The sequence below is a fragment of the Theobroma cacao genome, chromosome 8 (genome assembly GCF_053813885.1).
Source record: "Theobroma cacao isolate CCN51 chromosome 8, ASM5381388v1, whole genome shotgun sequence".
NCBI classification, from domain to species: Eukaryota; Viridiplantae; Streptophyta; class Magnoliopsida; order Malvales; family Malvaceae; genus Theobroma; species Theobroma cacao.
Window position 1 is genome coordinate 3,384,624 of NC_142646.1, and position 15,685 is coordinate 3,400,308.

At 32.3% G+C, this 15,685-nt stretch overlaps 2 protein-coding genes across 2 annotated transcripts; both read right to left on the reverse strand.

Annotated features, from left to right (window-relative positions):
* Positions 1-28: 28 nt before the first annotated feature.
* On the reverse strand, positions 29-6,323 carry ATR1 (P450 reductase 1). Its single transcript, XM_007018172.3, has 18 exons — positions 5,675-6,323; positions 4,888-4,947; positions 4,712-4,788; positions 4,550-4,607; positions 4,356-4,439; positions 4,190-4,226; positions 3,726-3,795; positions 3,335-3,529; positions 3,148-3,240; positions 2,300-2,525; positions 2,076-2,159; positions 1,795-1,946; positions 1,607-1,703; positions 1,338-1,487; positions 1,182-1,259; positions 930-1,052; positions 738-851; positions 29-532 (listed from the first exon to the last, which is right to left on the reverse strand). The coding sequence occupies exons 1-18, from the start codon at positions 5,975-5,977 to the stop codon at positions 452-454; spliced, it is 2,082 nt and encodes a 693-aa protein (XP_007018234.2). The 5' UTR covers positions 5,978-6,323; the 3' UTR covers positions 29-451.
* A 3,541-nt stretch (positions 6,324-9,864) lies between these two features.
* On the reverse strand, positions 9,865-14,592 carry CER2 (HXXXD-type acyl-transferase family protein). Its single transcript, XM_007018176.3, has 2 exons — positions 14,006-14,592; positions 9,865-10,910 (listed from the first exon to the last, which is right to left on the reverse strand). The coding sequence occupies exons 1-2, from the start codon at positions 14,438-14,440 to the stop codon at positions 10,044-10,046; spliced, it is 1,302 nt and encodes a 433-aa protein (XP_007018238.2). The 5' UTR covers positions 14,441-14,592; the 3' UTR covers positions 9,865-10,043.
* Positions 14,593-15,685: the final 1,093 nt, after the last annotated feature.

Here is a 15,685-nt window from a genome sequence, read left to right on the forward strand (position 1 = left end):
ACAATACTTTTGGAAAAACAACCACGAATAACAGTAAAACATCCAGCTTTATTTTACAAATTTATTCTTTCTTTCACTACAGGCACTAGAATGATAACCATCCAAAGTTATCTAGAAACAGCTTTGACTGTGTTTTGACATCCTTGTAACTAGCTATCATAGTGTTCCCTATTTGAATTTTGAATGAAGATGGGGAAGTCTAAAAACCAAAAGATCCTTCTATCAGAATATTATTTTAAAAAGAAAGAAATGGGGGATTAACATCTAGCAAACGGCTCTTATCACAAGATGAAACCAGATTATGTTTCCGCTCTCACTATCCAACTGGCTGCTTTTACTCCAGAAGGGCAGGGATGAACCAGTAAAAGAAGCTAGAGCTAGAAAAAAAATCCACCACCATATTTGGCACGGATGTTGTAAAGAACCTCAGAGAAAATGAAAATGGCCACCATCACCAGACATCTCTAAGATATCGTCCTTCCATCTGGAGTTTCTTCACCATAGATTCTGCCTTTGATGAATCCACGCTTTCCTGAAATTTATATACAAGGCAATTTTGAAATTAATCCTTCTAAAAATCCAGAAGTGCCTACTTAATAGAACACCAAATTTACAATAAGAAAGGCCATTAACTCCCAATATGTGGTGATGGTGAAACAGTTGACCATCATTTCCTGCAATAACTTAAAAAATTTATCTGAAGAGAGAAGAAAATAGAAAGAGTCGATAATCAATACCTGCTCCAGAACAATGGTGTGCAAAGTGCGATGAACATCTCTTGCCATGCCCTTGGCATCACCACATACATAAAGATATCCTCCCTTAGAAAGTAGGCTCCACATATATGCTGCCTGTACACCAAAAGAAACAGATGTTATAGTGCACAGCTTTTATATCAATAACTGCAATCTCTGTTGGTTCCTACTTACTTTATCCATCATCTTATGTTGAACATATTCCTTTTGTGGCCCCTCTCGTGAGAATGCAACAATGAGCTCAGACAGGGCACCTTGTGCCACAAAGTTATTGAGCTCATCCTCATAAATAAAATCCTGCGAAAGTGGCCAAAATAATAAATAAGTAAAATCCTACAAGTAAATATCAACATCGACAGCCAGTTATAGTAAGACATGCTAATAATGTTGCTCAAAGATTATTAGTGTCAGAATTTGGATCCTAACCATTCGCCGGTTCCTACATCCAAAAAAGAGTAGGGAGGGACCAAGTTGTGCACCATCTTCTTTAAGGACCATTCTTTCCTGCAAACAGCAATCAGTTAAGTTATTTTCTTCTTTTTTGTAAAGTAAAGGAAACATGTAAAACAGAGATTAACGAACCTGTAGAAAACCTCTGAAAGGCGCCAATCCAGTCCCAGGTCCAATCATGATAACTGGAATTGAAGGATCTGCTGGTAGCTTGAAATTAGATTGCCTGATAAAAATAGGAGCCCAGCTACAATCATGGCTTTTCTCCAAAGGAACTGCATTCTGAATTTTTTCAATTCAGTTAGATGAAAGATGTCACTAAAGCCTAAGTAGAGTCTACCAGGTGGCAAGGGGGTCAGGGAAGAGCAACAGAAAAGATTAATTTAAGGCTCAAGCACTACCTTCATCCAGGTTGAACACACCCCCCGGTGAATTCTTCCAGTTGGAGTTGGGCCATAAACTAAAGCACAGGTTACATGAACTCTATGGGGTACAAATCTGCTCAAAGTAACCAACCTTCTTATAAATCTTAGGTACAAGGTATTTTAATACTGCATATTGATAACATAGAAGGGACAAATTCAATCACCTAGGAGAGGATGAGATAGAATAATAACGAGGCTGTAAACGAGGGGCTACTGCAGCAAAAAATACACCAAGGGGAGCTTTTGCTGATGGGAACTCAGCCATAACCTCAAGAAGACTTCTCTGACTTCCAACAACCCATTGTGAGTACTCATCCTGGGCAAAAGCAAGACATATTGAAAAGGAACAACAACACATAAACAAAAGAAACATAGGAAACAAGAATAACAAACATGAACAGACAAAAGGAAGAAAAGAAAAAGCATCACTAAGTATCTTATCAACCTTCCCCTGCGGTGATGATAAAAACTTAAGTCTCTCTGCTTCACTGGGTTCAGTGGCATGAGCAGCCAAGGCAATCAAAGCAGCCTGACATCAAAAACAGTTTGGAAACAAAGAAACAATCGAGGTTACAAAAAAAAAGAAGCAGATATCAGCTGGGAATGTTTTACTTCTTTTAAGAAAGGTTTGTTGGGGTGGTCGGGAGTGGGAGGTGGGGAGGGATTCACCTTTCGTGGAGGGTTTAAGAGATCTGAATATCGTGCCAATGCTGTACGAAGTGTACAGGGACCAGGGAAAGGAGGTGGCAGTGAGCTTCCAAGGGATGTGCCATCCTCGTTGTCAGTGTGCACAGAAAACAGCAAATCCAGAGGTTGACCCAACAATCTTGCAGCTTCCTCCACAGTCTCAATGCAATTATCAGCGTATACACCAACATGATCTCCAGTTTCATATCTGGGACAGTTAAACTTATTAGTTGTACAAGTATAAGGTCATAAATCATAAAGCAATATTATCTATTTTTGTAAAACAAAATCCATGGGGGTCAAAAGGCACTCAAACATAGAAAAATAAAAATACTACTTACACAGAGAAGCAGAGTGATAGGAATGGATTCAAATGTTAAAGCTCATCTAAAATCCAAATGCTATTTCTACCTCAGCGAAGTATCAATCAAAATTCATACACTTTAGACTGCAGAATTTTACAGGATATATTAATCGAAGAGAAAAAAGGGGCCATAATTTGCATGCCTGCTAGTGTGTGTGTGTGTGTGTGAGAGAGAGAGAGTACATCTAATCAGCAAAAGAAGGAGCAACCATAATAAAGGTTATTAATACCTATATCAATATCCAAAAATGTGGACATATTGGCAGAACATGGATAGGAAGAAGAAAATATCAAATCAATAATTAAAAACATTTCCAATTAACCATATAGAACGACAAGATTTAATGGTAAGAGCTGCAAAGACTATATTTTTCCCTTTTTCTAAAAGATTCTCAGACACAGAATTAATTCCCAGAAAATCAATTTGTACTTTATATTAACAAGCATTACAAAGCTTTGAACTCACGTAATTCCAGTCCCTGATATGTCGAACTCCAGATGTATGCAAGAGCGATCAGATTCAGGCTTGTGAAGCTCTCTCTGAACAGCAACATTAACTCTGTGTTCAAATCACATAGCAGTGATCTCAGAAAGGAAAAATAGAAGTAGAGGGGGGGAGTGAGAAAACCAACACAATGCACATCTCTTATTACCTGCATGGATGGTGGATGTCATATGAAGCATTCCCATTTGCCATGTTTGAGTAATTATCCTCAGTGTGCATCACAGCAGGATCATGAATCACTACTCGATATTCGGGAATAGCAGCCGTATATGGGGTAGAGACAGTATTTGCATCATCCTCATCTCTAAGCAGTTGATCTAACTCTGGCCATAGCATTTCCCTCCTAAGGAAGGAACAAAAATCGACAAAAGCAAAAAATTACAGTAAAGCTAACAGGGCCCATTATTGTAAGTCTTGTCCAAAGAAAAGCTCCATCTTCATGAACTTAAGATGATACTTCAGCTTCAATAAGAAAATGCAACAGAATTGCTGAGAGAGACAAGATAGCGACAGAGAACAACTGAAAGAAGACTTCATACCAAGCAGTAAAATCATCTTCAATACATTGATCATCGTCACCAAGGCCAACTTGGATAAGACGTTTAGCACCTGCTCACAAAAGAAATAGCCTTACAGTTAGTAAAAATTGAATATCAATCACTTCCTTCAATTTCTCAACATTAAGGTTTAGATGCAAAGAATAGCATAGGGCCACGTTATGAGCTATTTTTTCCTTTAACAGAAGGATGATAGCCCAATGGTGAAATCTATTTTTCTTCACTCTTATTTTTAAGGCAATTCTTAAAAGATATCCGTGAGAGCCCAAAAGGGATCTGCTTATACATATGGTACCCAACAACCTTGACTATTAAATTGTCATCCGAACTTCCCAATTCCCACCCGACCTTGAAATTTTGACTCCGCACTCAATAACAAGAAGAAGATTGCCATCAATTAGATAAGAAGGATTCCACATTGCAAAATAAGTAAAATAGAAAAATACCTTGTTCAGAAAATTCCTCATCAAGCACCTTTGCTATCTATTTCCCAAAAGAGATAATCAAATCAGATTACACAATAGCAACGAACAAAAACAAGATAGCAAGCAAAATCATGAAATCTCGTGCCTTATTTAGTGGGTGGATCCTGTGTCTCTATGTCAATGTTACCTTATTAAAATGTTCATATTGACGATTACCCAGACCAAAAACACCATATGTGAGTTGTTGAAGCCAGGGCTCCCTTTCATTTCCCTAAAAGTAGAATAAAACATCTTAATAATGTGCGTTAATTAACAAAACATGGTGAATGGTGGCATGATACAAATTTTAAATTTGAATGCTCTTTTGTGGTAGCCACCAACCTCAGTAAACCATTTGTAAAATCTAGCAGCATTGTCAGTTGGCTCGCCATCTCCATAACTACAATGCCACACTCAACTATATTAAATGCCCCATACTTTACAGAAAGCCAAGACAAATAAACAATCAAAAATAGCAGCAGTAGAAGTAAGAATCTATCTTACGTGGCCACCATGAAAAAAGCCAAAGTCTCCTTTTTGAGCTTCTCTTCATATTGCTCATCGTCCAAAGCATAATCATCCTAATGTAAAACATACACAATGTGATGAACGGAATTGTAAATACTAGAACGAATTCTCAGGCAAGAAAACAAAGTAACAGAATAGTTCCCTATACATACCAGGTCAACAACTTTGACAGCTGCTTTCTCATATCTTGCCTTGATCTCTTCTGCTAAAGCCTACAATAGGAAATTCTTATATCAAAACATCAACATCTAAATAATAACATGTCTTTTCCAATTATGTGGCGCCCCGTGCCAGGAACACGTCAGTTTCGGCCCAGTCTAACGGCAACTAACAGGAATATATATAGAAAAGGCCTCCCTGTGTAGAAAAATAGCCGCTATTGGCAACACAACAATTAATAACAAATATTTACTACCAAAATATATTGATACCACGTTTCCAGCTACAGTAATGCCCCAATTTCTATGAGCTCTGAGTGACAAAAGCTATGAGACTCGACAACTTGGCAAAACGATACTATCACTAAATCTCCACTAAATAGAAAAGTTAATAGAACTAAAGCTATCAGCTCGATTCCTGTATTCTTGGAGATCGTATGAAATGTACAGTAAACATGAAGTATAGCCTTTAACCCTAAATTTCATCATAAAATTAACTTTACAAGAAACCATTCCCTTCATCTCTTTGCCACTTCTTAATCCTTGATCTGTATCGTGTAAATTGGTATACCGGCAACCCAATTAGTTACAACGAATCACTGATGTAAAGCTGAATTAGCAGACAGCAATTCTGTACCGTATTTCAAACAGCAAAAAGATTTCAGTTCACTCAACTAATCAACAGTCAGAGTCTTACATTTTCAACGTAACAATCAAATCATCACACTCAGCAATCAAAATTAAAAGTTTACACTTTCTTTGCCATTTTTCTTGTTTTTACCTTAGCAAATCCCTCAGCGGTTCCCGTCTGGGTGCCGTAAAATATGGTAACTTTAGTTTTACCGGCGGCGATAACGGCGTCATCATCTTCATCGTCCTTGAGTGAAATAGGCTTAGGGGTGACCAACGGCTTGATATCGTGGCTACGTTCAGAAGCCGATTTTTTCCAAAGAAACACCAAGAGCCCCAGAATCACCGCCAAAGACGTCGTTGCGATCACTATCATAGAATCCGTTACCGAACCCCCTAACGATACTCCCAACACCGACTCAACAAACCTCACCAAATCCGAGCTGGAACTCATCTTTAACCCCCAGAAAAGAAGAAAAAAAAAAAGAGTATCCAAAAATTAAAGTAATTAGAAATGGAAAAATCTAGTGAAAAACCTAGGAGATTTTGGGGCTGGGGGTGATCAGAGCTAAAGAAGGTGGGGATGAAAGAGTGTTTGTTTTTCGGAGAGGGACGCAGAGAGAAGGAGAGAAATGCTTGACCAGAAAATACAGGGGGAAGAGAAAGAAAGAGGTTCCGGGTTTTATTTCTTTTCTTCCTGCTTTGGATAGATGCACTTTTAATTGCAATTATTATGGGAAAAACTTTCATGGGTGTTTTTCCTGTCCGTTTTCCGTGTTCGAAGTCATTACAGCAATCGTTGACGAAGCTCCAAAAAAACAAAATAAAAAAATAAAAGTTGTCTTTTTCCTCTCTTTCTTTCCTTTCGTCTTCCTTTTTTCAGTTTTTTTCACTGTTACTCTTCTGTTTACTGCCAAATATGAAAAATTCAAAAGCGGTTCCAGCTTTTTCTTTTCCGTTTTTGCTAAAGTTTTTTCTCCAAAAAGAGCCTGAACATTTGATCGGAAAATTCGTATTTTAATGTTTTAAACGTATCAAATGATTAGATACGAAATTTATTTAAATTAAATATAAATATAATATAAATAATATTTATATTTAAAATTTAAAATATATACGTATATATTTAATAATGGTGTAACACAATATGATACGTTTAACAAGTTTGTTAAATATGTCAATATACTATAGGCGTGATTAATAATAAGTTTAACATAATTAAATAAAAAATATTTATAATTGAATATAATTTTATTATTTAAATTTAAAATCAATAATTATAAAAATAATTATAATAAAATAAAATAATAATAACATCAAATATAATAATATTTAACATAAATACATAAAATTCATTATCATGAAATATGATAAAATATCTCCTTAATATCTACCCTTAAAATACTAATAATATTTAAAATCATTTATAATTTTCATCTATAATTAAATATATATTATTAACTATATTATCAACTATGAACAATTTTAAACACCCAAACTAAAATTATTTAAATGAGATTAAAATAGTTTTTGATTATTAATTTTTAACAAGTTAATAAACATATATCGTATGGACATTTAAATATGATGACATGATTAATTAAATATATTTTAAACGTATCAAACACGATTAGATACTAAATACATTAAAACAAAACCTAAATCTATTTAATCACGTCTCTTCTTGTATCATATTAATGTGTCGTATTTAAAATTATAAAGTCCAATAAATATTTGGCAAAAAATAAATCAATTGACAGAAGCTCAAGGTCAAGGCTAAAACTCTATAGCCAAAAAAGAAGCAACAAGTTGGATGGAAGTTGTTGTCCCGACAATTAGAATTAATTTATGTAGTATTTAGGACGTAAAGTTTTCAAATTAGACAACTTCTATGTTTTTTTTTCTTATAGAGTTAAGTTTTAAAAGAAAAACACTTTATAAATATATTTTTTATTTTATTTTTTATATGACTAATAAATATTATTATTTAAATTTAAAAATTATTTAACACTCTTATCATTTGAATTAAATGCAAGTTACTTTTTTTTTTCAATTTTACCATAATCTTTTTTACAAATCAAAATTACTTGAGACAACTTTCATTGTCTTTTTCATCTTATTTTTTATATAATAATAAATAACATTATTCGTTTTTTCATTGTCACTCTTATCATTTGAATTAAATTCAAGTTGCTATTTATTCGTTCTTATTATAGTTTATCTACCTTTGAAATTACTTAAGACGGGACTTTCATTGTTCTATATTTTACATCATTAATCAAATGTTAATTAGACAACTTTTATAATTTTTAGCTAAGTTTTCCAAACAAGAAATACGTTATAAATCTAATTTCTCATATAATTTTTTATATTAAACGATAAATATTGATATTTAAATTTAAAAAGTTTACTCAAAATTTTAAATCTTGCGCCACTCTTATCACTTGAATTAAATTCAACTTATTATTGACTCATCTTTACTGTGATTTATCTAACCCTGAAGTTACTTAACGTTTTTCACTATTATTTGGTTTATATCATTAGCCAAATATTAATTATAAAACGTTTATAATTTTTCTTATCGAGTTAAGTTTTAGAAAAGAAAACATATTATAAATCTACTTTCTCATCTTATTTTTTGTATAAACAATAAGTATTATTATTTAAATTTTAAAAAATAATTTCCAAAAAATTTAAATTTTAAAAAATTACTCAAAAATTTAAATCTAACTTCACTCTTGTCTCTAGAACTAAATTCGAGCTATTATTTATTTATTATTATTATTATAATTAATCTACTATTAAAATTACTTCAAATGACTTTCATTATCCTCTATTTCATATCATTAGTCAAATGTTAATTATATATACTTTTAGAATTAGAAAAAACTATAATTTACTAGTAGATATGTAACCTTTACTTTGATTAAAACCTCAAAATTTCTTTCCCAACATAACAAAAAGAAAGGAACAATCTTGAAATGACCTTCTACCTTACGATCTTTTTTTTTTTCATAAATCAAGATTAAAACACGAAAGCAACATCAAGATTACGTCTCAAAGAAATCAGATGCTATAATAATATTAATCTATTAATCTGATTGTTTATTATATCTTCAATGGCAATGTTTAATTGAACTAATTTGATTCTTATGATAAAATTTCAGAAATTAAATAAAATAAGGACTAAGCATCAAAGGGGTTGACATTTTAAAGAAAAACTGGATTTTTAGACTAAGTTAGTAAGCTTTTCAAATCATGAAAATTGAAAGCTTATCAAATCATGAAGACTGAAAGCTAATCATTGATTCATAATAGTAGTACAACATGAAGGTGACTTCCTTAAATTAGACAAAAAAATAAAAAATAAAAATCTATTTTGGATTCAATTTGGTACAAGTCATCATAACACTGAAGCCCATCGTTGCAGTCAATTGGACCACAAGATCCGAGTATTGACCCGACAAGTTTTGCGAAAGTGCAATTGTCCCAATTAGCTAGAAAATTACATTCTTTTCTCCTCAAAAATTAAATTATCATTAATCAAACTAATGTTTGGTCAAAATTTATTTTTCTTAATATACGGGCTAGGAAAAATCTCCAATTAATCTAGACAAGTAAACATAAAAAATATTAGAATTAAATAAATTTTAAATTTCGTTAAATTAAATAAAAAAACTTATAATACTGAAAACAAAATGTTTTTTGGTTCATATAAAAATTAATTTTAAAGTGAATATGAAGAATATAACAATTTTAATTTTTTAAATAATCAAAATTATTTTAAATACTAAAAATGTTTGAAAAGAAAAGGTATCATTTTGGAGTGAGAGTATTAATCCATTAACTACCTCATATATTACCCAAATAATCAAAAATAAGGAATGTTAATACTTTGGAGCAAATTGCTTAATCATTCTTCTTTTCTTTTCTTTTCTTTTTTTTTTTACTTCTCTTTTTAATATTGGAGGATTTACTGATTCAGTTTTAAATTATTTTTGATACCGTCACTGCCCTTTTTGTTTTTTAATAACCTAGCCTCGGGTTGTTGATCTGAAGAAATGCATGCGGCATGCCAATGCAATGCTCAGAAAACGTCGTCTTCATGATATTAAACACTTTCTGAGACGGCATTGATCAGCAAATTTGGCAGCGGTGCCTGTACTTACTGCCAAAATTACTTTGCGTCATAGGCTATTTTGTCATCAGCTTTGGTATATAAGGTGGATTAATTAATTGGTTAATTAACTATCCCTTTCAAGAGCATTATCAGGGTGAAGGAAAATGGAACGAAAAGTTGCACCACAAAACACTTTTCCCTATTGAGCTCACAACTCCGGATTTTCTAAAGACAATGGTGATTGGTGACTGATTTGATTATTCACAATTCATCGAAATGGAAACATCAATTTATCTGGTTACAAACATACAAGAAATATCTTAGTTCTACCACACAGACCATGCATCTTCCATTATTATAACCCAAAAGTTAACACTTTCTGCAAACCAAATCTGAAATTTTAAGTTGGCTTAGCAATATTCCAGTCATGTCCAAGTATATTCTTCAGCTTTGCAAGTTGATCTTCAGGCAGGGTCATGGTCACGATCTTCCCACTGCCACCTTCGTTTTCTGGGCCGGGGAGAATCAGAACAGTTCCCTCATCACCAACTCCATTTATTGTATAATTTACAAACATTGGTCTCTTCCCCTTGAGTTCTAGTCCGTAAAGATTTGCTTCTTCCAAGTCTACAAATGTCAAATTTGCTCCATATACTATAAAATCTGATCTTGCTTCATCTCTTAATAATTCTTCAACCAGACCATTCTCAGGCATCCTCTTTTCAGCAATCAACTTCGCCAGTTCAGTTATTTCGCCCTTGGAGACACAGAAATCTGCTTCCACTGTGCTAAAAATCATACCGTTAGTTGGCATTTCATTTTCTCTGATGAGGGAATTATTTGAACAAATTGTAACAATCCTTGGCCCCATATCTTCTCTAAGTTTCGATAATGAATGCCATATTATAGAAGAAAGGATTTCGAAATGAGAGATACTATCTGTTTGGCCTGGATCACGAGTAGTTGAAACTATGTGGTGAAGTTGTTTCTCAGTGACATGAAAAGAGTAAGTTTGCATGTTGTGGTTATTGGCAGTTAGCCAGCAGTCACCAACAGGGTCAACCTTCTTCAAGGAAAAGGGTTTTCTGCAGATAGAAGTTGGGAGTTCTGAGTTCTCAGGATTGTGGACCTGGAGAGACTTTGGTGGAACTTGTCCAGCCATGATCTGTCCCCACAAATTGATGAAGGCTGAAGCTGAAAATGCATCTCCTAATACATGAGCCCAGCTTAGCCCTATGGATACGCCCCCAGACCTGAACCAGGTCAACTGATCGGAAAAATCAGTTAGATGTGTCTCACACAAAGGAAAAAAAAGAGAGGAAAATCAACGAATTTGAAATTACTTAAAAAGTCTAAATATCTTAAAAGAAACACTTAGATTTCTTTACCTAATTAAACTTATCAGTATTTCCTTTTAAAAATTTCTCCATCTTTTAAATTGACTCGTAAATGGGGTGATAAACATGTAATTTACAGACAATATATAACGCATTAACAGGAGGAAAAGCAACAAATCTCCAAGGGATAAATGCAGACTTATTTAGCATTCTTTCTCAATTCCTGACTCATGAGTAATAGTAGTTGCATTGATTTGTTATTGGCGTCTTATGAACACAAGAGGAAAAGTAAAAGAAATTGGTAATCAATGCAAACTTATCCAATCATTCTTGCCAATTCACTGTCTTGCCCCCTTGAACTTTTCCCAAGAATCAGGAGTAATGGTTGCATTTAATTTTCTTGGCTCAACATGGAGACTTCCCCTTGGGCACGTTAACCAAAGCGCGGTTACAATCTCATTCACTAACATTAATACGAAACTACTAAAGGGAAATTTCTCTTCATATATCTCTACAAAGTTTCTTTATGTTAGAACTTTTCCCCTTTCCCCGGCACCGTCCCTTCTTATTCTTCCAACACGAGCGCATCTTCCTCTTCCTCCTTTATTATCTCATTTAATTCATTTACTTTGATTGTCGATTGTGGACAGAGGCTTTGGTCCACCACCTCTTTATTTGGTACCGAACCTACCGCAAGATTTGGCATTGCCATTTCACCGGTTTTAGTACCAAACTGAACTGACTCACTGCCCTTCCAGAACGAAACTGCCTCGATAGTTTCCAACTTTCCGTATTTAGTTCAAAAAACCCGACGTACATGCATCCCTACCACCACCTCATGAAATTTTTATATGGTTTTGTAATATATATATGTTTCCTTTTATAAACAGTATTTGATAATTAATATAAATATTTATAATATATTAAGTGAAAATATTATTTGGTATAATTAGGGGTGGCTCAATAACCTCAAAAGAATAAAACTAAGTATTCAAATGAAGTTTTTTTTTTAATTAAGAAAATGAGACCCTTTTTATTAAAATTAAAGAAGAAAGAAAGTGAGGAAAGAATAATTGTAGATATTATAAATTGAAAAAAAATAATTAATTTTATATATAAAAAAAATAGTTATCAGATATCAGTAGATACATATTATCATTAGTTGATTGAGAATAAAAGAAAGCATTGTAAAAATTGAGAAATGATAAAAAGTTAAGATTTATTAAACATATAATTAAAAAAATGAGAGAATGTATCATTTTAATAATTATCTTGATTTTTACTTCTTCTTAATTAAAAATAATAAGAATTTGAAAAGTAAGAGAAAATAAATATTTATTAAATATATTACGTTATGTAAATATTTTATTAATTATATTAATTTTTTAAAATTTTTAATATAATTAATTATATTATTATAAAATTATGAGATGCAAAAACCTTTACTTAAAAGCTGACCTTGGGTATAAATATTATAAAGAACATCTTCCATCACTCATTTAGGAATTCTATTTTATATGCATATACCTTTTTAAGTGAGCCTTCTTCCTTCTTCCTTCTTCCCAAGGAATTAAACTACCCTATCATTAGAATTTCCTAAATCGTGGGGCACACCATGTCAGCAGGACATTCAAAGGGCAGCCATTAAAATCGTTGAATCATAAATGAAGTTTCCCTTCTCCTACAATTTTCATTCCTCTTGTGAAAGTAATTTCTACATCCATGTAATCGATGCTTATGCCATCATGCCGCCCCCATTCTATGTTTATTTTTGTCTTTTCTCCCTACCTCTATCCTAATCCTGCTCTGCCAGCTCTATCCAACAAGCTCAAATCCGTATCCAAGCTTATCTTTCTTTCAGTTGGCGGACATATGAGAAGTAGATGGCAATCTGACCAATAAGGATGTTAATGGGTAAGTATATGCTATTTCTTATGTATATTACTTCCAACATATTTTTTGATAAAGTATTTGAATTTTATAAATATTTAATTAAATTTTAATATTATTTTATGAATTTATATTTAAATATTTTAGACATTATTTTTAAATTTTTGAATGAAATAAAATTTTAAATTATTATATATATTATTAATAGAAATTATATTAATAAATTAAAATTAATTCATAAACAAAATTAAAGTTTTAAAACTATAGTTAGATAATTAACGACATTTTGAAAGTATTACATTAATTATAACGGATTGTAGCTTTACAATTAAAACTCTATTCAAACATGATTATAAGGTAAGTTTAATCTTACTTAATCGGATTGAGTAAAGTAAGATACTTAATTATAAAGTAACTATTATAATCTCTATTGAACAAGCTAAGTATGCTGCTGTCCTAGTTTTTCTATTCTTGTCATGGTAGCTTACAAAATAAAAAAAAATATAAAGCATAATTCAGGAATTAAATTATGTTATACATCTTAATATTTGGATCAATAGGTACACGTATCTCTTTATTTAAAAAGTTTGATTCCAAACCCCTCCTTTCTAAATAAAAGTAAAAAAGTTAGGTCACATTATTTATAGCTGTTGTGCAGTCCAATTAATTCAAATCACGTAATTATGAATTTATTAAAAGCTTGAATATTTATGAATTTGTTCAATAATATTGGGCTCTAATTAAAAGCATGTACTTGGCGTTCCTAGCTGCTATATATATAGGTATTGATTATTGAGGGACTTTACGAAGTAAAAATGCTAGCTGTGAGGGTTAAAACTTGAAACTCTATTGATCTCCATGTTTACAGAAGCTATGGCCTCTGTAAGAATTTTTTTTCTCTAATACGATGAACTCCAGTTTGCATGGAGGATTTCCAAACGGCTTGATCTTATAACTCTCGCTATCAATGGAATTTGGAGTATAAAGGAAAATAGAAAGTAGAACCTGCTTTGAAACTACCTAGACTTACCTTGTGTGGCAATAGTTAGTTAAGATCATTATTTATTCGTGTTTCTCTAACAATCTGTATCACATTAAGAAGCAGTGATCAGAAAGAGTGGAGTAAGAAATATACCTGTAGAAAAACCAAAGGGGAGAATCCCAGATCAGGACCAAGGACTTGATCATGTGAAAGCAAATGATCAAGAGAATGGTCACTGGTTGCCAGCCATTCATCAATAGTCTTGCTATCACAGTGAGCTTCAACAATTCGGACGCCAGCATCGTTGCATTTAATAAACGGCCTGCCTGTTCCGGAGGATCTCCGAATCCTCCCCGAGGTAGTGAAGTAGAATTCCAACCATCGAAACATTGGTTCTTTCAAGTCACTGGCCGACACCCCCTGGACTGCTTCGCTTTGGAAGAAATAAACACCCTTGATGTAATGGAGCTTCATCGCCAAGTCCATGTTCGAGAGCTCAAAGTCCTTGTTGTCGCCTGTTACTTCGGCAGGCACCACGGATGAGAGCCTTCGGCCCGAAACTGGGCTTTCCAGGGCTGCTGACACCATTGAATGGACAAAGGCAATAGAGAAGAGAATCTTATTCCAAACAGAAATAATTGTTATCCAAATAACAGGAGGATAGCATCGGCCGCAGAAACCAGAAGCCAATGGATTTGCTTTTAAGGAGCTCTGGAGTGACAGGTGGGAGTTACAGCATTAATTAAATGACAACATGCGATGTATACCAGTATGCGTACAGCACTTACTAACACTAATATTTGTTTTCTTGTTAACTTTAATAAAAATTAGACCTGACAATTTTGAACACGACACGTTAACACGACACGAGAAGACACGAATTAAACAGATTTTGAGTTTATCCTTAATGTGTTTCGTGTCTTAACGTGTCAGACACGGCAAACACGTTTATTTAATCGTGTTATCGTATTTAAACGTGTATACATGACACGTTTATTAATCTATTAAACATTAGTAGTTAAAAACTATTTTAACCTTATATAAATAATTTTTAATAATTATTTAATGTGTATTTGAACTTTATATATGATAATGAATTTTATGTATGTTATTTATATTAAATTTTATTATATTTGATGTTATTATTATTATTTTTTTGTTATAATTATTTTTATAATTTTAAATTTTAAATTTAAATAATAAAATTATATTTAATTATAAATATTTTTATTTAATCATGTTAAACGTGTTAAACGTGTTATTAATCGTGTCGTATCGTATATTGACATGTTTAATAAATGTATAAAACGTGTTAATCGTGTCGTGTCGTGTCATGTTACATATGTATTAAACGCATACCTGTATGTATTTCAAATTTAAAACACGAATATTAAACGTGTCGTGTTCGTATTTAACCTTAACGTGTTTCGTGTCTAATCGTGTCTGACACGTTTAAGCACAAAAACACGAATTGCCAAGTCGAATAAAAATATGATCTACCAAGTTTTGTTAATTGTGACTTATCATCCATACAAACTACCAGTGATGCAACTTGTCTAAGATCAAACTGGGTGGCTCAATAAGTTTAAAAATTTAAAACAAAATATTCAATGAGGTATTCTTTTATTAAAATTAAAAAATTTATTAAATTTTTATTCTTTTAACTTTTTGAGATGTAAATTTTTTATATTTTTTAAATGGTTAATACAAAATCAACAATCAAATAAATCAATTATCAAGTAAAATAAAAATAATATAACAATATAATATAAATTCTAAATTAAAGTAAAAAAATCTGTAAATATTAGAACAATAATACATAATTGTTGAATG

Bases quoted from the DNA above. Each gene is read 5' to 3' on its own strand.
- ATR1 (XM_007018172.3), bottom strand. From the start codon at position 5,977: ATGAGTTCCAGCTCGGATTTGGTGAGGTTTGTTGAGTCGGTGTTGGGA. The intron at 3,241-3,334 runs GTAATAAGAGAT...ATTTGAACACAG, and splicing joins GACATCCACCATCCATGCAG to AGTTAATGTTGCTGTTCAGA. The intron at 1,053-1,181 runs GTTAGGATCCAA...CCACTTTCGCAG, and splicing joins GATGTAGGAACCGGCGAATG to GATTTTATTTATGAGGATGA.
- CER2 (XM_007018176.3), bottom strand. From the start codon at position 14,440: ATGGTGTCAGCAGCCCTGGAAAGCCCAGTTTCGGGCCGAAGGCTCTCA. The intron at 10,911-14,005 runs GTATATTTCTTA...TTTTCCGATCAG, and splicing joins CCCCTTTGGTTTTTCTACAG to TTGACCTGGTTCAGGTCTGG.